At 39.1% G+C, this 21,869-nt stretch overlaps 2 protein-coding genes across 6 annotated transcripts in view; one reads left to right on the top strand and one right to left on the bottom strand.

Annotated features, from left to right (window-relative positions):
• Positions 1–21,869, top strand: part of TBCK (TBC1 domain containing kinase) — a 143,184-nt gene that overhangs the window by 29,054 nt on the left and 92,261 nt on the right. For all 5 annotated transcript variants that reach the window (XM_053253541.1, XM_053253537.1, XM_053253540.1 and 2 more), the window contains exons 4-12: positions 8,262–8,376; positions 8,987–9,060; positions 9,540–9,681; positions 10,523–10,583; positions 13,077–13,138; positions 13,807–13,868; positions 15,042–15,190; positions 16,942–17,080; positions 20,561–20,660. In XM_053253541.1, coding sequence (XP_053109516.1) covers positions 8,262–8,376; positions 8,987–9,060; positions 9,540–9,681; positions 10,523–10,583; positions 13,077–13,138; positions 13,807–13,868; positions 15,042–15,190; positions 16,942–17,080; positions 20,561–20,660 — 904 coding nt within the window. The remainder of the gene's footprint in view (positions 1–8,261; positions 8,377–8,986; positions 9,061–9,539; positions 9,682–10,522; positions 10,584–13,076; positions 13,139–13,806; positions 13,869–15,041; positions 15,191–16,941; positions 17,081–20,560; positions 20,661–21,869) is intronic.
• Positions 1–21,869, bottom strand: part of AIMP1 (aminoacyl tRNA synthetase complex interacting multifunctional protein 1) — a 181,274-nt gene that overhangs the window by 77,303 nt on the left and 82,102 nt on the right. The gene's annotated exons all lie outside the window — the stretch shown is intronic.

Genomic DNA, 21,869 nt, shown 5'->3' with positions numbered 1-21,869 from the left:
TATATATAAATAATATATATTTATTTATATAAAATCTATATTTTATCTAAATAAATATAAATAAATATTTTATTTATATTTATAAAACACTCATGAGCCATTAAAGTTAATCAATATTTTTTAACCATTTTAGTTTGGTTACTAAAATGGCTTGGTAACTAGTTTAGACAATTTAAACCAGTTTTGAACTGGTTTAGTTTCATTTCATGCAGCATTCTAGCAGACTCATTTGCTTGGCTAGTAAATCGATGAAATGTGATAACTGAGACAAATATTCTTTTTCTAAACCTGGGGTGGGTTTTTTTGTGTTTTAACAAGTGTTTACAAACAAAATACAAAAGTATAAAAACAGGAGTGTAAAATATTAATAATGGAATTGGAAGTTGAATGCCTGATTTTTAAGTCACTCTTTCTCTTTTTTTAACCAGCTGCCTTTTTGGTTTTTTGTTTTTGGTTTTTGCGTAGGGGTTTGGTTCAGTTTCAAATCAACCAAGATGTTTTTTTATTTGTTTTCAATTCTGGTTCACTGAAAAAACTTCAGGTTTTGGATTCAGGTTCCACTCACTAATTCTGGCCAGTACTAAAGATAGGGTGAGGGTGAAAGTGTGTGCGAGCAAATACGTGAAAGAGAGAGATCTGCAATAACCACGAAAAATTTGGTTTCATTTGTTAAATTGCAATGTGGCTTCAGTTCAGCTATGGAAATGTCTGCAGAGGTAAGTCCAGTCTTCTCCCTAGTGTCGATAATCTGTTCTTTGGATTCTGGCCACCAATTCCAGCTTTATGCCTAACTTGAGAGCAAGCTCAAGCATATCCAAATAGAACTTTATGCCTTTTATATATTTGGGGTCAAGCTTCGTAAGTCAGGAGTAAAGTGTTCAACAATACTATGTATAGCTAGCCAGCTGTATGTTTGTTTCCCAGAGCCTTTGTGTGGGCTGCAGACTTCAGCGGGACTTTGGTTTCACTTTTTAAAACTTGCATTTATATTTCATTCAGTAATATAAAAACCTTCGGTTTAAAATGATAGTTAAGGTGCTCTACATTTTCACTCGTGCTCTTAAAAGAATGGAAATTGCATGGAAAACAAGATTGGAAATTCCCCATCTTAACATTCGAGCTATATAAGCTGTAAAAATTTTGTACAGTCCAGTATGTGATGATGGCTTTAGAAATAGGGTTCCATACACCCACATTTTGCCTTGATCAGAGATGCATTAGGCAGAAATTCATCAGCAGCATGTCCAGAAAGTGATTAGGGAAAGTGCACCTGTTAAATGTTTGCCTCCCTTGCCCAATGTCCAGCTGAAAGACCAAGGCAAAGTGTTGGTACATGGAGGCTCATTTCTAAAGCCATGATCATATACCAGACTGTACAAAGTCTTTGCAGCTTATATGGCACAGAAGCTAAGATGGGCACCCTAACTTGCAATTTCCATGTTTTTTAGAGCATGAGTGAAAATGTAAAGCATTTGTCTCTCTTCCTTTTGTCTAGAAAGTAGTATATCTTAAAAGTTATATACAAGTGGCATAGCCTCTGAGCATAGACGGAGTAGATTTCTTCCCTTTAAACCTCATGCCCGCACTTAATGGTTTAATGGCTGATGGGAAAATGGCTTACTCAAAGTAGTCTCATTGAAATGAAAAGGACATTAGCATTCCTTTACATGGAATGTTAAGGAATTTCAGTAGGGTAACTTTGAGTAATGTTACTCATTATGTCAGTCACTAGCTCTTTCTTGCAGTATTCTCTACAAAGTAGGAGACGGTGGATTATTTGAATTTTTCTTTTAAATATACTAACAGATCTTATGTCCTGTGGGATGCCAGCTGTGAGGCTTTTACCTCACAGGATTTTTATATTGTTTACCACTTGCATTTTTAAAAGTACCTTTGCATTATTCTTCCCTCCCCCAATACTAATTTTCAGGGATTGTTTAACTGTTCCCTCATTATATTGAAGCAAGCCCCACTGTGTTTAATGGAGTTTACTTCCTTCTAGGTATGCACACAGAATTGCAGGTTCAGTATCTTCAAAAAAGTGTAGCAAGGAAATCCCAGAAATGATACCCACCCAGTGCCAACAAACTATTATTGTGGTGTAGACTGCCCTTGATCATGGAGGTTCTACGTGAGAGCTAAAGCACCTGTGAATATGGAGGCTTCATTTCTTTATGTCCAAGTAAAGAGGGAAGAAAAAATGGTGGAGGAAGAAAACAAATACCCATGAAAGGAAAGGGATCAGGAGGAATGGTTGTTTTAACTGTACAAGTACCAGAGTGCTCATAGAGTGTCCTTATCAGGCACCGATGTTCAGAACTAGGAAGTCACTTGCAAGAAATAGCCAGGTCTTGCCCTTCCCAATTTTGGCTTCAGAATTCTGTCAGTGGGCAGACTCAATTATGCTCTTAGCTAACTTTCCCTTAGTTATTTTTCCTGTTGTTATGGGGATTTTGAACAATAATTTCTCCAAAATCAATAGACTGATGTTTTTCAAACCACAAAATGTGCCAGTCCCTTACAGACCTGAATTTTTGGGGAATGCTAAAAAGACATCAAACATTTTTAAAATATACATTATCTGTGGTAAAAAAAAAAAGTCACCCAAACTATGAAACTTCTTTTAAAGTGTTAAACTGCTGTATCCCCGCCATTTTGCAACGGATTTGCACCAAATTTGGAGGAGTGGTGTCACTTGCCCCCTAGTCGACATGTGCATGATTTCAGAAGTAATGGGTAGATACCTTCAACTTTATAAAGGAACGTTCAGGGCTTATAATGATAGAATGTTGAAAACACTCCTCATCTGAATTATGTTGGCACAACTGTGCCATTTATTTTATTTTATTATTTTTATTTTTCTTACACTTATATACCGCTCTTCCTCTTTATATACCATTCAAAGCGATGTACGTGGTTATTTTTATCCTCACAACAACCCTGTGAGGTAGGTTAGGCTGAGAGATACACGACTGGTCCAGTAAGTTTCAAGGTTGTAGAGAAATTTTACAATGTAATGAGAAGCATGGAGGCAAGGGTTTTTTGTGTTTTTTTAAAATTCATTTGTTATTTTCTGGGTCAGTCTACCAGGTTTTTCAAGCAACTGTTTTTCATTGAGGTGTTTTTGTGTTAAGCTTACTGTAGCTAACTCAATATGAGATGTCTAAATTAACCAGGAAGGTAATGGTTATTTCACAGAAAAGATGGACATCACTGCTTCAAATGTTCACAGCCTAAGTGAAATTTGGGGAAATTCACTTAGGCGGCACTAATTACCAGAAGAGGCACTCAGGCCAGAGAGGTTTTGCCATCAGCTTCTATAGAGAGCAGCACTGACCCGTGAAGACTTGTAGGGGCAGTCCCTCACCTCCTTCCCAAGACTACCGAAAACCTTGTGTGCCCTGAGGGGAAGGCAGAAGAGGCCCTCAGACCAGAGAGCTCTTGCCATGGGCTCCTATTGAGACCAGGAGGTTTTTCACACATGGCCCTATGCCTTGGGGTATCTAAAGAGAGAATCTGCTTCGCAGCAGATTCGAGGCATTTTAATTCGAGGGATTAGATGGACCATTCATAAGAACATAAGAACAACAGCCCTGCTGGATCAGGCCCAAGGCCCACCTAGTCCAGCATCCTGTTTCGCACAGTGGCCCACCAGATGCCGCTGGAAGCCCCAGGCAGGAGATGAGGGCATGCCCTGTTACTCCCCTGCAACTGATACTCCCCTGCAACTTTGCATAGCCATTAACACCTTCAGAGAAAGCAGAAGCCCCAGTGTTTTTTTCCAAAGCTGCTGTGGAAATAGAGGATTTTTTTTACCCTGGACATAACTCGAATTTGCAGCCTCGCTTCGGAGAAAAACAAAACCCTGTCTGTCTTGGTCCCTGATAGCCTGCAGGGATGTCGGGATAAATCCAGCGAATATGTGGACTGGCACACTCCAGTCAGGAGTGGATTTGGGGGGAACCCTGTCTGTAAAACCTCCAGCACAGAAAAGCCTGTGTCCCTGAAGGGAAAGGAAGCAACCAGGCCAAGGAGCTCTTGTCCTCAGCTCCTGAAAAGACTCTCAGCAGCCTGGGACAACTCTGTTTTTTAAATCTTCTGTAGCATGTTTATTTTTAACATTATAAATTGCCCTAGGTGCCTTTCTGAGGCAGAAAGGTGGTGTATAAATGCAATACATAAATCTGGAAGTAAGTCCCATTAACAATCCATTAGTTCCAAGTAAACACATTCAGAATAAGGGTGCAAAATTAGGTTTTATAACGTGAACAGCCCAGTCCTATTCATTTTCTTCAGAAACTAGTCTGATTGCAACCTTAGCTGATTAACTTGGCAGACTGATCCATTTAAAAAGTCCTCCCAGTTAACCCAGAAACAGGCTCTTAAAACTAAAAGTATTTGCATGCAGGGACAGCACGCACGATCGATCATAGGAGACCTTTGCTTTCTCTTGCATGCGCAAGAAGGAATGCCTCTTCCAAAATGATGCCTGCTGAAACAAATGTGTAAATTCACTGAGAACAAAGTGTGCTTTTCCTTCAGGAAGAAAAATGTGTTAATGCAAAAATCGGCTGCCGTGGCACAGCAGGGAAGCAGCTTGCTTAGGGAGCAAGAGGCTGTTAGTTTGAATCCCCACCAGTGTGTTTCCCAGACTGTGCCTAGTAAATATATATTTGTAGTCACCTATTTTGGGCAGCAATGATATACGAAGGTGCTGGAGGAGGATACTCACTTCAGTGACAGCAGCAAAGACATCATCTCATACTGCACGGGAGGAAACGGCACAATATTTCTTTTTTGCCTTCTACCTCTAATCTGCTTCTGTAGTAAAGGAATATGCTTGTACGCATGCCCTTAAAAGGAAAAATGTGGGCTAAGCTTAAATATTAATTTCAAATGTTCAGAAGCATTATGGATTCACTTAGCATTTTAGACTGAAAATGTATTTCATTAGGTATCCCGGTATTTTTCCAAATCATTGAAGTTTCTTGTTAAGGAAGATGAAAACCGATTATTTTCCTGCTACTCCATTATGTAGGTTTTTAGGGGAAGGTGTTTTAAAGTTTGTCCATATTTTTCATAATCTATTTTTTTATTACTGACTGGACTCCCTATAAAACTTCTTCCTGTGTGTGCAATGTTTGCAATAATCTATAGCGGGATTTACTTTAGGGATTTTTTCCTTAATGCAACATACAATGAGTAGAGTTAGGAACCCTAAGGAGGATAATTAAAAACGTCCATATTTTAAGTACTAGCATCCAAGAAACTTCCATTGAAGTATATGGGGCAGTTTGTTTCACAAGTAGTATGAGTTTTAGGCTCTTTTACAAACTCTGCAGACATCTCTGCATTTAATTAGAGTTGTTTCATGTTTTGGAGTCTTGTGCAAACAAAACAGCTAGACACATTTTTGAAAAAGGAAACTTCAGAGTCGTCGTGTCTGCTTATGTCATCCCATATTTTCCTTTGAGTAATTACTGATAATGTATAAACTTAAGTATTCATATGGCATAGAAGAGTATAAAAATGATTATTTCTTTCGTATAACCTGCAAAAAGTATAACATAAGGTGGGTTCACCTGATTGTTGAGGTCTTTGCGCACCTCGGGGGAAATACTAATGTTATCTTGATTGAGTGATTGATTGATTGATTGATTAAGTGCCGTCAAGTCGGTGTCAACTCTTAGCGACCACATAGGTAGATTCTCTCCAGAATGATCTGTCTTCAACTTGGCCTTTAAGGTCTCTCAGTGGTACATTCATTGCTGTTGTAATTGAGTCCATCCACCTTGCTGCTGGTCGTCCTCTTCTTCTCTTTCCTTCAACTTTCCCCAGACTTCTCAAGGGAGCTGATTTCCCCAGACTTCTCAAGGGAGCTGTGTCCGAAGTATGATAGTTTGAGCCTGGTTGTTTGTGCCTTGAGTGAAAATTCTGGTTTGATTTGTTCTATGATCCATTTGTTTGTTTTCCTGGCTGTCCATGGTATCCTCAAAAGTCTTCTCCAGCACCAAAGTTCAAAAGCATCAATGCTTTTTCTATCTTGCTTCTTCAAAGTCCAGCTTTCGCATCCATAGAGTGTCACGGGGAAAACCATTGTCTGAACTATTCTAATCTTTGTAGGTATAGACACGTCACAGCATCTAAATATCCTTTCCAAGGCCGTCATTGCAACCCTACCAAGTGCTAGTCTGTGGCGTATTTCTTGACTGCTGGAACCTTTACTGTTGACAGTCGATCCTAAAAGGCAGAAGTTATCCATAAAGAAATCCTTACAATATAGCCATTACATATTTTATTTTGGTCTAACATGCACTGTAATGATTACAAACTGTGGTATAGCATTGATTGTGTATAGGGGTTAGCAATCAACTGACTCCTGAAAATGGTCTGTTTTAGATATTGGGTCTTTTATGGCGGTTAAATATGCAGAGGACGCCCTCTGGTGTCTCAGTAAAATACAATTATTCTTGCATGTGTGCTTTTTGGTTCAGTTCTGAAGTCTAGAATTAGTTTCAATCCGTATAATACATTTTCACTCTAAATCCCCAAGTCCCCATATGCTTGTGTTCTCTGTATTTGTCTTGTGCAACCTGGTGTTTGCTGCCAGAATTAAATGGTCTTATGTAGCAGCTTTACAAATTGGAGTGAAAGCTTTGTCTAGATTAGCTCCAAACTAATCTTTCTTTTCTTCTCTTCTACAAATATAGATGTTTGCAGAAAAGATTACCATTAATACAGAAAACACATAGGAATCTAAAAAATTATTACACTATACCATTAGCAGGAAACTTCTAGGTCCCATCATCGCCAAACACTATCCTTTATTTGTTGTTTTAAAATGTTATATCCTGCTTTTCAAATGTCCTCAATGTGTATCAATCACAATATAGTATAATTATAATACAACAGAACAGTACAGGTGGCCCTTGTTATCTGCAATTCTGCATATCTCCAGTGAGATCCTAGAAACCTGGTTTTCATATCTGAGAGTGCAAAAATCAGTGGATTTTTGCCTATCTGCAGTTACAGGGCCATCAGAAATGACTTCCAACATCATTTCTGGTGTCATTTCTGGTCTGCAGACTGTGCAGAGCCATCCTGTGGTTCTTTAAAAGAAAAAGAGAAACTCCTGTGATTTTTTTTGCTGAAATTGGGGGCTTAGTGGGGGCATTGCTGGAGAGCAAGGTAGAGTACTTATTTATGTACATAAATACATGTGATTTTTTTTGCTGAAATTGGGGGCTTAGTGCGGGCATTGCTGGAGAGCAAGGTAGAGTACTTATTTATGTATATAAATACATTATGTACAAGGTAGAGTTATCTTATTTATGGTCCCCCACCCCACCAATTTTTAGGTAGAGAGGTGTGTGTGTGTGTGTGTGTGTGTGTGTGTGTGTGTGTGTGTACCCAACACCTAGATTCCCATAGAAGTAAGGTTTTGTTATTTGCGGTTCCATATTTGCACCTATAGGCAAGAACAGGACCCTTGCAAATTACAAGGACCAAGGGCCTTTAACGTTAAAAAAAAAATCCAGTAAAACGAATGCAAACATGTAATTTAAAACAAAGGAAGTATTGCACTGCAGCACATTGGGCTATTTAGATTTGTCACTTAACTAAATAAAAGGTTTTTTACAACCTTTCAGAAAGGATCAAGTACATGAGCTGGGCAGTCCCTCTAATGGGAGAGATCTTTAAAGCTGAGAGGCTACCGTAGAAGGAGCCTTATTCCTGGTCATATCTAGTGTTGCTTCTGATAGTGGCATTTGGAAGAGGTTCTCATTTGCTGAGGATGACATGTTTCCTGCAGTTAAAGAACATAACGCTCTTTGGATACTATCAGCTATACCAATTTCTGTGCTCTGAACCAACAAATCCTTCTCTAGCTGTTTATTGGGTTTTTCTTTCCGCTTCTATCTCTGTCCTGTCTGCCTAATTTGGATAGTAAAACAGGTATTGGATCATGCAGATATCGGATCATATGAATTTGGGGTTTTTAAAATGTTTGCAGTATGCATAATGTTTACTATAGCTCTGTTAAGAGGTGGGAAGACAGAATAAACTGGATCAGTCTCACATTAGTAGAATATACTGATACAATTGATGCTGATCAAACGTTACAAAAGTTAGGCGATTAAAAGCTCTTGCAGTTTTGACTGTACAGAAAAGATATTGCCACTGATGGTGGAAATAATTACTTAAGCCCCAAAGTACCCAACACAACTTGTTTGTTTTGTTGTCTTAATCTTTCCTTGCAGCCCTTTTAAGGTTTTGTGTATCGCATTTGAAGTGTTGCAGGGTTTGCAGTACATGAACAAGCATGGAATAGTCCATCGGGCTCTTTCACCTCTCAACATCCTCATGGATCAAGAGGTAAAGCTACAGGATTCTGTTCCCAAATCCTTTGTCAACTTCTGCACTGTAAGAATTCCCATTGAAACAACTTAAGAGGAAATTTCTTGTAGAACCAAAATGTTGGAAATTATAATGGAATGCATGACCATTTCCAGTTACTGTGTTTTAAGAGTTATGGCATAATACATAGGAATTATTAGGGCCATTTCTGTGTTAGTTTAGTACATCTAATTTGGTTTTAAACATGGCTACTGTGCTGACTAGGGGCATTTTAACATTTTTTGGTATCTTAAATGAATGCATAAAACTGGGTTTTGGAAAGATGTCCAAGTTCATAAAAGATACCTAGTTTCACAAAATTTGATAATGAATGTATAATAAAGTTCAAAAAAGTAGCTCTCTTTAGCTGTACAGTCTAGAAATGTTGACAACTATAACACCAGGGAACGTAGAACAATATTAAGCAATGCTTTGAAACTATCTCACACAGAATTGGATAGCTTCTCCTAACCTGCAAGGATTTACATCGGAATTGGGACTTCAAAAGTTACTGTTTTTAAAAACATAGTTGATAAGTTGGAAAACTGTATCTAATATTTTCTCCATTCCCCCCTCCTTTTTTTGACAGGGACATACTAAATTAGCTAAATTTGGCCTATACCACATGACAGCTTATGGTGCCGACGTTGATTTTCCTATAGGGTGAGAACGGATATCTATATTATGGCCTTCTAAGTATTGCACATTATGTGTGTAGTTATTGAGAATAACTGATAGAATTAATGCTCACAAATTATGTTTTCCCCCAGTCTTCCAGATACTGCTTGCTTGCACAGTAAAGTCCAGTTGTGCGACTCGGCGCACGAGTTGGTTTGGCACTTCCCAAAGGAGGCATTGAACCAGCTCGTGCATATCCCTAGTAGCAGCCCTGTTTTTCAAACTCTCTTTTGGGCAGCAACATATCTCATTCAGGCTTCTCTTGGATATTTTTTGCATGTGTGATCTCCCCCCCCCCCGCCATGCCTTTTCTTTTTCCTTAACAGTTTATTTCAAGTTTTTTAGCAATAAAAATGGTAGACAGTACTGTTTTTCATTAGAAAATATTTCATTTGAATTACTTTTGTCATGTGAGCCTCTTGATATATATATCATTACTTATTATTTTTATTCTATTCCTGTAGATATCCATCATACCTGGCACCAGAAGTAATTGCACAGGGCATTATTAAATCCAGTGACCATATGCAAAGTGAAAAGCCTCTACCCTCAGGCCCCAAATCAGATGTGTGGTCCCTGGGTGTTATATTATTTGAGTTGTGTGTGGTATGTAAAACATTACTTTTTGTTAATGAATTTCTACAAACAGCTTTGTGTAAACTAAGAGCTATCCATCATGATGCCATTTATGTTACTTTATTATTATTATTTTATTTTTTACATTTTATATACTATAAATTAGTAGTTCAATATAGTTCAATACTATATTGTGTCATCTTGCCTTATTCCATCTTTGATCACATAATAATTATTATTCATAATGTCAGGGTTCAGATATGTTGTTATGGTTTGATTAGCTAAGCGATGCATTATTATCTGACCCCCAAGCACATCCACCAACCATTGTTTCTATGGGGCCAACAAACCAGGACCAGAAAAAAACCATATTTTGAAACTGGTTTGCACATCACAGTTTGTACTATCTTTGATTTCTCTGCTTATATTTGAATGTTCAGACCATTGATAAAATACAGGGCCATTTTTCTACTTACAGAAGCTGTTGCACCATGGGAATTGAAATGAAATTATAAAGCTTAAGTCCTGAATAAATGGGAAAGAAAAGCAGATCAGCAGCTCTAAACCACAGTTTGCCTGTTACACATCTGGAAGCTCAAACTGTAGTTTGGATTCTTAACTGTGATATCAGAAACTAGTTTCATGTTATCTCTAAACCCAGCCAATTACTTTGAAGCTGCCGCTGTAGTTTAACAGGCATATACACGTAGCTTAACTAAGTTAAAATAATTATATTCAAAATGAAACTTTTTACAAAACATATAATCATGGATGCCTTCATTAACCTTAGCTTTTAAGACCATACGTAAACTCAGCCATGGACTTCATACTGCTACTTCATGAATCATGTATGTTACTTTTGTCTGTATAGGGCAGGAAGCTGTTCCAGAGTTTGGATGTAGCTGAAAGACTCAAACTTCTTCTTAATCTTGGTGAGTAATTTGAGGTTAAACAAAGCAGCAGCAGAGCACAAAATATTCATAAAATCTCAAATCAAGGTCATAATATTGACTTGGGCTCACAGACCAACGTCTGAATAAATGTCACATTGGCAAAAGAGTGTTTTCTGTTACATAAGTGGGGAGGGACTATTTGTACCAATCCTCTTCTTTCTTCAGCCCTCAGCTCTATACCACAGTTTTCTTGCTTTATATCTGGAAGCTCAGACTGTGGTTATAGCCTGCTGAAAATATGTCCCAGAGGGTTGTGGAATGCTCAGGGACATATTTTTGGGAGGCACAGGTGTATGCAGAAGAAAGGAGGAGTTGCTGGAAATCTCCCCTCCCCTCCTAGCTTATGACTTGTCCCCATAACTAAGCAGGGTCAGCCCTGGTTGCATCTGAATGGGAGACTTGATGTGTGAGCACTGCAAGATATTGCCCTCAGGGGATGAAGCCACTCTGGGAAGAGCAGAAGGTTCCAAGTTCCCTCCCTGGCTTCTCCAAGATAGGGCTGAGAGAGATTCCTGCCTGCAACCTTGGAGAAGCCACTGCCAGTCTGTGAAGACAATACTGAGCTAGATAGACCAATGGTCTGGTTCAGTATATGGCAGTTTCCTATGTTCCTATGAGGCATGACATTCTGGATGTTGACCAAAGAGTTTTCACTGCATCAGAAAATTGGAAAGGTATACATATATTAAAGCAATGCTATCCATAAAGATCCTCCTAATGGCACAGTGGGGAAATGACTTGATTAGCAAGCCAGAGGCTGCCGGTTCGAATCCCCACTGGTATGTTTTCCAGACTATGGGAAACACATATATTGGGCAGCAGCGATATAGAAAGATGCTGAAAGGCATCATCTCATACTGCGCGGGAGGAGGCAATGGGGAATCTCTCCTGTATCCTACCAAAGACAACCACAGGGCTCTGTGGTCACCAGGAGTTGACACCGACTCGACAGCACACTTTGCCATTATCCATAAATAGTATAACTAATATTGTTAAATGCGAGTGTACAGCAGAATGAAAATCTGGCAAAGTAATAACTGCTGCATACCATGGTGTGATCTTTGGTAGCAATGTCCAGAATATGCCAGATATTTCACAAATATAAAGAAAGATGCAGTTGCTAATCATTATTTTAAAGACACCAGAGAGGTGGTTAATCCCACCATAGTCGCATCCCCAGGAAGGCTTTTGCTGTGATGGATGCAGTGATAAGGCAGTAAGAGAGGTAAGGGCAAGTGGACTTTAGTTCGTTAACTTGCAGGGTGGCTACAACCTCCCCACTTGCAACCAGATGCCTTCTCTGCCTTTGTTAGAAACTGACAAACAAGGAGAGGGAGCTCTCTGCCTCCGTTCCAGTATTTCCAGTTGGGGTCCGTGGGAAGACAGGCATAAATGTGTGTCTCTACCAAGACTGAGAGCCCATTGAAATCTACTGACATCCCAACCAAATTACTCATGAGTAGTCCCATTGAAGTTAGTGGGACATATTACTATTGTTTATGTATCTCTTTTCAACAAAACAATTCTCAGAGTGGTTTACATAGGAAAAACTTTGCTGCTTATCTTGTGTGATGGTTGTGGCATAAAACCAACCATGTTTATCTTTTGTGCAGTTCTTACATGAAGAGCAGTGTCAGGAAAAGCTTGGTTCATTTCCCAAAGAATAAAACTGGCATGACATTGCCCGTTGAGTGCCCTCATTAATCCTATTTCATATCTGATGTATTGCTTTATTTTTACTCTGAAATGTCGTTTAATAGAAAAGTTAATCCATTTGCAGTGAACTCTTCTGTAATAGTGAGTGAGTGTGTGTGTGTGTGTGTACACACACTTACACACACACATAATGCATGTGTTTACTTGTTGCAGTATGGATGTGCATCTGTTTCTTGACTGCAGCGCTCTACTCCTGTAGAAAACCTTTGGCCGAGGAACATGCAGTCTTCTCTCTTTATTTAGCTTTATTTAGCAGGGGGAGAGTAACTGGCCCTATCCACACCCAGCACTGTACTTCCAGTGACTATTGCTGGTGTCTATCTTATGTTTCGTTTTAGAATGTGAGCCCTTTGGGGACAGGGAGCTATCTTATTTATTTATTATTTCTCTATGTAAACCACCCTGAGCTATTTTTGGAAGGGCGATATAGAAATCGAAATCATCATCATCATCATCATCCATAGGGGCCACAGAAATCACCATCAGCCAATTACAAAAAGCAGCTTTACTGGGAACAGCCTATATTCTGCGACGGTATCTATAACAATTGACAATAAAATTCAGCCATCCCAGGTCCTTGGGAAGGACTCGATGTCTGGATAAAACAAACCAGTCAATAACACCTGTCTGACTGTGTAAACAAGAAATAATAATAATAAAATACTGTTAAGCATCCTTAAGGAAGTGAGAGAGTTCTGCTTTAGTTTTGAGTAGCATCGTGCTGGTAACATTTCCTTCTCCTGTTCTCACTTATAGGATGTGTGGATGACATCATAACAGTACTTGCTGAGGAACATGGTTGCCTGGACATTATTAAGGTCTGAATGCAAAGTATCTTTCTTTCTATTGCTTATTAAAGATATATTAACTTTTTATCACAGTACTGAGCTCCTCTTTTTAAAAATTAAATAAGTTTTCTTTGAAATTTCATTATTTCTCATTCTCCTGCACTGTGGCACTTCATCAGATGCTAGGCAGGATTTTTGTGTGTTTAATATATTTCTTTCAGATTCCGCCCCCCCTTAATAATTCATTGGAGGTTGGGACAGTCCAACCTCCAGAAGAGAAATTATCCACATTCTAGTGCATTACTGTATTTGACTATTATAATTAGAGTAGATTCAAAGCCTGTCCTGTGAATGATTTGTTTGTTTGCTGAACAAAAAAGGAATGAAGCTGACACATGGTCACAGGTTTTCAAAGATTGTATTGATTTTTAAAATGATGGTTCTCCAATCCCACCCTGATAGTCTAAATAACACACATACTCTGTTAACACCTATTTTCACATCTTGATAAATCAAATACTTCTGCTCTGTCAGAAGAAGTGACACAAGGTATAGCTTTTATAATCTGCATTAGGCTCTTAATGTTCAAACAAAAGTACCCTTCCCTTCACTTCAGTTAAAGTTGCACTTTGGTTAAAATACTTTGCTCAAGCTGATGTGCGTACGTTCACTGTGGCATTTATGCTTTTCTGCATCAGGAACTTCCAGAAAATACTTTAACTCTGCTGAAGAAAAGCCTTACGTTCCAGCCTTCTAAGCGGTGAGTGCATAAATTAAAAACATAGGATAGTTATGCTTAAAGCAAGGGAAATGCAACAGTTCTGCTGCAGCGATGTATTGCTACTTATCTGATTGCTTAAAATGATCATATATGTGGCAATCAGTTAATTGGCATGTAATGCAATAGATCAAAAGAGAGATCCCAACCCAGCTACGCGTGTTTATGCCCGTAGGCTGCTGTGCACTGGTTCCCAACATTAAATAGCCACATCCAGGAGTCACATCACATTCATGCAGTCTATCAGCATCATTTCACACCTTATACAGAGACAAATCCAAGTTTGCCACCCAGTCTTTCAACATTAGTACCAATAGGAGCTGCCTTGCTGGAGCAAACAGGTTGGCAGGAGTTAAAGGTAAAGTGTGCCATCATCGATTTTGACTCCTGGCACCCACAGAGCCCTGTGGTTTTCTTTGGTAGAATACAGGAGGGGTTTACCATTGCCTCCTCCCATGCAGTATGAGATGATGCCTTTCAGCATCTTCCTATATCGCTGCTGCCCAATATAGTGTCAACGGGGATTTGAACCGGCAACCTTCTACTTGTTAGTCACACATTTCCCCGCTGTGCCAGTTAAGGTGAGGAGCAGTCCATATTGGGCTATGGCAAGGGCAAAGGGTTAAAGCCCCATGTTCTCCGTTTGTATTCTCTTCCCACAATTGTTGTTTACATTTGAAGAAACAAACATAAGGTAATTAATGTTTCATCTAGTTCGGCCTTCGTTGCAATACATAATATAATTAATTGCCTTTGGTAGGTAAAAATTTTAATGGAGACAGTAGCTGACATCCTGACTCATGAAGCACATGTGCAGCAAAGAGCATTCTGTGTTCCAGAGAAAAGCAGTGTGGGTGCTCATGGGATGGGGAAGGTCACAATTTTAACTGGTCTCCCCTTTCCTCCAAAACATTCTGTGACTCCAAAAATATGTCTTTGAGGGTTGCACAGCCATCAGAAGTGTTTCCTTAGTTGTGCATGTGCTATGTAAGCCAGCACTTTGGCCAGTAACTTCTAACTGGAAAACAGTGAATCTACATAGAAATATATAGTGTATTCTATTAACACAAATTCCCATCTTGTACCACAATGAAATCTTTTATTTTGGATTTTTTATCTTTTTGTACCACTCCCTCCTTTTTTCTGTTACTCAAGGCCTACTCCAGAGAAGTTACTCAATGACTGTATATTCAGTGAAGTATCATCTTTATACCCAGACTTCCATAAACCTGCCAGCCTTTTCTCATCCAGTCTAAGATGTGCAAATTTAGCTCTTCCTGAAGATATTAGTCAGCTTTTCAAAGGTAAAAAAAGAGACAACAAATGGATGCTTAGAACAAAATTGGGGGGGGGGGGGTTATTATTGTCATGGGCAATTTTTTCCCCATTTATAGACTGTGGATAGAGTTACAATTTATTCTATGTGTAAGTGTTCTGATGGTTGAGTATAATGAGCATATATGTTCATGGGAGAGATCCCTATGTTCAGAGCTGGAAGATGAATTATGGGTTTATTTGCTTACATTCATGTGCTGCTCTTCCTCTAGCAACCTCAGGGTGGCGTATATGGGATTACTCCACTGTAATCCTACAACATCCTGCGAAATAGGTTAGATCACCAGAATATCAACTTGCCCAATACCACTTGAGCTTCATGGGTTATCTCACTGTCCAACACTCTGTAGTTTTGGGATTTTCTAATAATGAGTACTTATATAATATCTTCTTTAAAAAGAAAAAAAATCCAAGAAGGAAATTCCACAGATTCTTAGTGCAGCAAGCCTATATTACCTACAGGTGATCCTAACAGATAAAAGATGTATCATGAAATCAATCCTAAATTCTATTTCCATTAATCAGCTTTTCCTTTGGAGCCCCAGTAAAAGGTGTTCTGAGTCTTTTGTATTCACACTTGAGCATTCCACTCACTGATGTGCTGATTGAGAACCTATATTGTGATTCTGAATTTAAAATTTCCCATAGAATTAGTTGTAAGCGAGCCCAGATGATTATTCGGGGTTGATTACTCCATTAGAAAGTTCAATAGAGTTTTTATAAATAGCAACAATGAGCTTAGAAGTGAAACCTTGGTTAGTGCACTTCAAGGAACAAAGAAGTAATATTCAGTAATCCAAAAACCTTTGGTTTAAGATGGCAGTTGTTTTACATTTCCATTCATGCCCTAAAAAGAATGGAAATTGCAAGTTAATGTGCCCATCTTAACTTCCACACCATATGAACTATAAAGACTTTGTACAATCTGGTATATTATGATGACTCCATGCACTCACCCTTTGCTTTGATCAGAGATGCATCAGGCAGAAATTCCTCAGGGGCATCTCTAGGAAGTGATTGGGGAGAGTGCACCTGTTAAATTTCTGCCTGGATGCATCCCTCCCCAACCCAATGTCCAATTGAAAGACCAAGGCAAAGTGTGGGTGCATGGACCATGCATACTTTGGGTTGCATGCCACTTTAGTCAGGATGTCAGGCAATAAACTTAAGAGAATAAAGTTTATCGATTTAGTTTGAACTCAGATATGAGTTCCCTTCCTGGAAGCTTCAGTAGGATATACTTTCAAACAGTCCCTGCTTCACTCATCCTGCCCTGTCACATACACACACATTATGATAAAGTTGTGTCTAGTTTTATTATTCTTGTTAATAGTAGAATCTGCATTAGATTTTGGAGAAAGTTAGTGTACCTCGTACATCCTATTTTTGACATCACTGCATCCTGTTAAACTGTGGATAGTGTATTTTATTGCATTCTGATACCAAATCAAGGTAGTGGCATTCTGTCACTGGTTTCCCTCTTTTACTAGAGACTCAGCCCATAGTTTGTCCAGCTGTCTTTGTCTGCCCTGGGATTTTACTTCTAGTACTTCCAAAGGGAAGATCACTTATCTTTTATAACATCGCAGGAGGAATTACTCCTCAAACCTAGTATTCTATTTCTAGCCAAAAAAGAAAAAAGAAAATGTTTAGAATGCTGGGAAAATCTCAAGAGTTACTGTAAAGTTATAATACTGTCTTTGTTGGCTTCTGTTAATAGATGAAAATTCTGATTACCTAGCAGAACGGTCAATCGAAGAAGTTTATTATCTCTGGTGTTTGGCTGGTGGAGACTTGGAGAAAGAGCTTGTCAACAAGGAAATCATTCATTCAAAACCTCCCATCTGCACTCTCCCTGTGTAAGAAACTAAACACGACTTCTGGGAATGAAAGTGTGAAGAAAATAGTTAAATGATAAAAGTGAAGTAAAAGTAGCTGGAAAGGAACTCTGAAACCCACAGCCTGAGAAATAGTCATTCAGCATTCTGTGAACCCCCGAGCTGACCATTGTGCCACCTAAGTTCCAATATTAGAGTCTGCAATCTCAGTTTGCAAGAATGTTACATAGTGTACATCACAAAATGTGTATGTCCAAACCATGCCCGCCCCAACCTAGCTGTAACCACTTAAAATGTGAACCTCCGAGCAGCAGCATCTCACTGGCAGCAGCCTGGATCGGCTCCAACTGCTGGCCTCCATCCCCCTGCCAAGTCTCCGCACGAGGAGGTCAGCCAGGCCGCAGCAGGAGAGCACATCAAAGCCCATCCATGTAGGCCAGAAGGGAAGCCCCGGCCCAGCTGTCCTCCTTGCGAGGAAACTTGGTGGGGCAATGTGATGGAGTCTGGTGGTTTGAGCCAACCTAGGCCACCTCTGCAACGCCGCTCTCCCTGAGTGAGTGAGCAAGGGGGGGGTGGCTGAGTGAGCGAAGGGGGAGGGGGTGGCAAGTGAGCAAAGGCAAGGGGAGGGGTCTCTGGAGTGAGGGGGCTGTGGCAGGGGGCAAGGGGAGCAAACAACTTCTAGCACACAGATGCTCTGTGTGAATTCAGCTAGTTTATCATATTTTGGTACCACCTGACATAGACATCTCTAGGTGCTGTACAAAGTTCTTCAGGTGCTGTCTCCTACAGGAGGTCAGCTATCTTAAAGCTATTCTGACTTTGGATGCCACTCCTCTAAAACATTGTAAGGATGTGCATCCAAACCATTCCCGCAAATTTTTCAGCCAGGATGTTCTTTGTCTTCTGACACTTCTTCTTCCTATAATCTTTCCCTGCATGATTAACTGTTCTTTGTTGCAATTCCCTCTTTCTAGCTTTTAATTTATGCAATAAAAAGTTCTTGAGAAAAGTATTGCTGTTAGGAGTATTTTCCTCCTTTGATAATGCAGCTTCCTTCCTTCCATCACTCCTTAATGATGTTAATTAGCTCTTTCTCTTTTGCCATTCTTCTCAAACCTTCCTTGTTGGTAATTCTATCTACGCATGATATTCTTAATATACATCAATATATCCAGAGCTCAAAATATCCTAGTTTGTTCATATTCTGTTTTTTAAGTGTCCAAGCTTCCATTCTGTAAAGCAAGTCTGAATAGATGTAACATCTCAACATACGAATTTTCAGTTCCATACTGAAATCCCTATTACAGAGCAGATGTTTCATTTTTACAAAAGCCACTCTTGCCATTTCAATCCTGATGTTCATTTCTTGTGTACTGTCATTGTATTCATTTAACCATGTTCCCAAGTATTTATAATGTGTAACTTGTTCAATTCGAGTGTTGTTGATTGTTAGGTTTGTTGCAGTGGGAGGTCTATCTACCCATGATATTCAAAGTTAAAACATAACAAATGTAAAAACAATTTAAAAGAGTTAAAATTCATAAAACAGATAAAAACAATCTCAGCAACTAAAAACATTAAAATTTTAGTACTCTATAATTAAATGCACTATATCAAAGTTTCTCATTGTAATCCTCCCCAAGTAAAGAGCACATGAGGTTGGCACATCCCTTGTTGTGGGTAAGGAAGTAGAAAGATGAGTGGTGGGTGTGGGTGTGGAGACAGCAACTTGAGTCTACTTAATAGGTTCAAGTAAGCTAGTCTGTTCTCTTCCTCCTAGCCCAGTAATTGATATAGGAAAGTTTAATCCAGGCTCACAGTAAAGTTTGGTTCAGGCTCCTAGGCAACTAGGCTTGCAGCAGCCCTGAACTAGAAGAATGTGAGGCCTTGGCCAAGAGATAGCAAATACCAGGGCCTGATAAAAATGGAGCCCAGGGTATGAAACAAATTCACTTCTCAGCAGAAAAGTAACATAGCCAGCATCAGAAGATACTGATAAGAAGTGGGTAAAGCAGTAAACAGTAGCTTATGCCAAGGCTATTTGGCACTGCATGAATACAGCTATTTTAATGACAAAGACATGTATTGAAGAGTCTGTTTGATTTCCTTTTTTATTTGCTTGCTGTTTTTAATCTATATAAACTCGCAGCTGGCTGCCCTCGGGGGCCCAGTGCTCGCCAGATTTCTTGACCTTCACTCTGCCTTTTGTGATCGTGAAATAAATAAATAATTAGGGCATCACCCTCGTTGTTGAATTGAATTTTTCAGTCAAGCAGCGAGTACGAATGCAGAAACCTGGTCTAATCCTTTCTAGTTCAGTAAGACACCCCATTCTCCATCAAATATTAATGGAAATATGAAAGCAAGGGACTGAATCAGACAGGAGGGCAAAGGTTCCAGAGGATTTCCTGCAACATAATTATGTACATAAATACTGGTTTTAGGAAGAAATTTTTTATCTTCCCAAGTAAGTGCTGTAACTCTATAGACAGCCTAAATGTGTTTGAGAATTGTGATAGTGTAGGATGGTTTCAGAAACAAATGGATTGACATGCTGTTCCTTGTAATTAAAATAACACCAGCTCTGTGTTTTCCTTAAAGTTCCAGTACACAAAGCCATTTGTAGATGTTATAAACTTGAAATGACAATACCTGTCTCCCCCTGCAATGGCTAGTGCCTCTAAAGTTTAGTGTCAAGTGACACTCTGGCAACATTCAGACATAATGCTAAACTGTAGTTTAGGCTTATGTGCATGGACCATAGTTGGTTAACAAACCAACATATCAAACCACAATTGGATTGTGGTTTGTTCACTGGCTGTGGTTTATATAAACCACAGTTTCTCATATTTGATTGTAACAGGAAACTTAGGTTTGACACTTTAGATCTCCTGCCCATGCAAGCAAAGCGGGGTGGGCAAGGGGAGGGGGAGCACGTCAAACTGAATTTTGTTGTAGCTTATGCACATGATGCTAAACCAAGGTTTTTCTTAATGTATGAACTCATCTTATCTTTTAGATATATGTTTGTGTTTAAATTAAGTCTTGCTGCCCCTTCAGTGCCTCACACAATTTTTAGTTTGCAAAACAACTAGATGTGTTTCTGTTTGTCAATTTTTGCATTACACTCTAAACTCGATACAAATAAGCTTTAATCACAGCTAAGCTGTACTGGCTCCTGAGCAATTTTACAGTGATGGGAACAGATGAGATCACTTCCCAAATCTGTAGAACAGCAAAGTGCAATCTAAAAAAATGCTGGTAGAAATAAAACAGAAGCACCTCTGTTCAAAATGAGGTAAGAATTGGGGTGGATTACATTTCTCCAGGAAAAAAACAAAGAAATTATACCAGTTCAGAAGTAATTAGATTTTGGTTTTAATGCCTCTTTTCAAAATTGTACAGACTCCCCCACTTCTTTAAAAAAATATAGTGAGATGTTCTCTGAATTGAAGTTTTTAAAAACAGTGTTTTAGAGACCTATGATTTCTTTCTCTCCAGTTTTTTATTTGAGGATGGGGAGAGCTTTGGACAAGGCCGGGATAGAAGCTTCCTTCTGGATGACACAACTGTGACGCTCTCACTGTGCCAGCTCAGAAATGTAAGAAGTGTGCTTCCTTGCACTGGTGCATTTTTAACGTCCTTTTTTTGATAGAGAATGTAAAAGCTTTCTGACAGTATTTTGTAGATATTTGCAGATACACCAAAATACATTAAAAAGCCCTGGTCTTCAATATTTCTCTAGCATTTCTGCTTACAGTGCAGAAATAGCATAATGACTTGACCCATACCCTTGCATTAACAGAAAGCTGCTTCCGCTCACAGGACTGTCTCTGACTTAGTGGACAAACTTTGTGACCCTAAATGCAGAAGGTTATGTAAGTTCTTGCACGAGACTTTACATAAGCTCTTGTCAAGATCTTTTAGTGTCCCACTAGAATAAATAAGCAATCACCTGCGTCTTCAGTATTCATTGTCTTTTTCCTACTGCGACATAAGCCCCAATACACTGTGGCACTGCACTGCAAGAAGTCTCCTGTTTCTGTTTATGCAAGAGTTCAGAGAACAGCAACGCTCACAGTTCTTTAGATCCAAGCCAGTGTTCTGAGATACTGTTCTAGCATGCCTAATCTATCCTAAGCTCATAATGACCTGGCTGAACAAATCTTAGAATCAAGTGTGTGTTATGAAGAGAAACCTGCACAAACCTTAATTAAAATATTACTGCTGTGATCCAAAGAGATCCTCTGAGCTTGTGCATGCCCATATATTTTTTGTACTTTAAGTAGCAGACCTCTAGACTGTATCACAGACTTCTTTTGAATCCTATTCAAATTTCAAAAGAGATCTCCCATGCACCATGGGGCGGGGGCGGGACAGCAGCTGATGGAGGCAGCACAAGTGTGAACTCTTCTTGACTGTGCAGAAGTCATTTGCAAAGTCCATTGCCGCCTAATGCAGTGTAATAATGAATTATTTGTATGTAGCTTGAGCAAAAAAGAGAAACCTTATTTGAGAAACAGCAACGAAAGAAACAAGAGGGCACTTGTTCAGAGTATGAAAACACTTAAAAGACTTTTTGCCTGTGTTTTAATTGGTTCATAAGAATCTGAACCAATAAGTTACTTTATCCTTTTGCTGCTGAATTCTTGAACCATCTTATTGAAACATCAGTGCTTAACAATAGAAATGGATAAGTATGCTAAATACAGAGATCTTTCTCTTTTGAGAAAATCTGATCTGAGTCCCGCTAATCTCCTAGCCAAACTTGTGGTGTTAGCTGGAAGATTTTCTTCAGCATTCAGAATCC

Source organism: Hemicordylus capensis, chromosome 5 (assembly GCF_027244095.1).
Source record: "Hemicordylus capensis ecotype Gifberg chromosome 5, rHemCap1.1.pri, whole genome shotgun sequence".
Classification (NCBI taxonomy): Eukaryota; Metazoa; Chordata; class Lepidosauria; order Squamata; family Cordylidae; genus Hemicordylus; species Hemicordylus capensis.
Note: the sequence above shows the minus strand (reverse complement) of the source record. Positions and strands in the feature narration are given on the sequence as shown.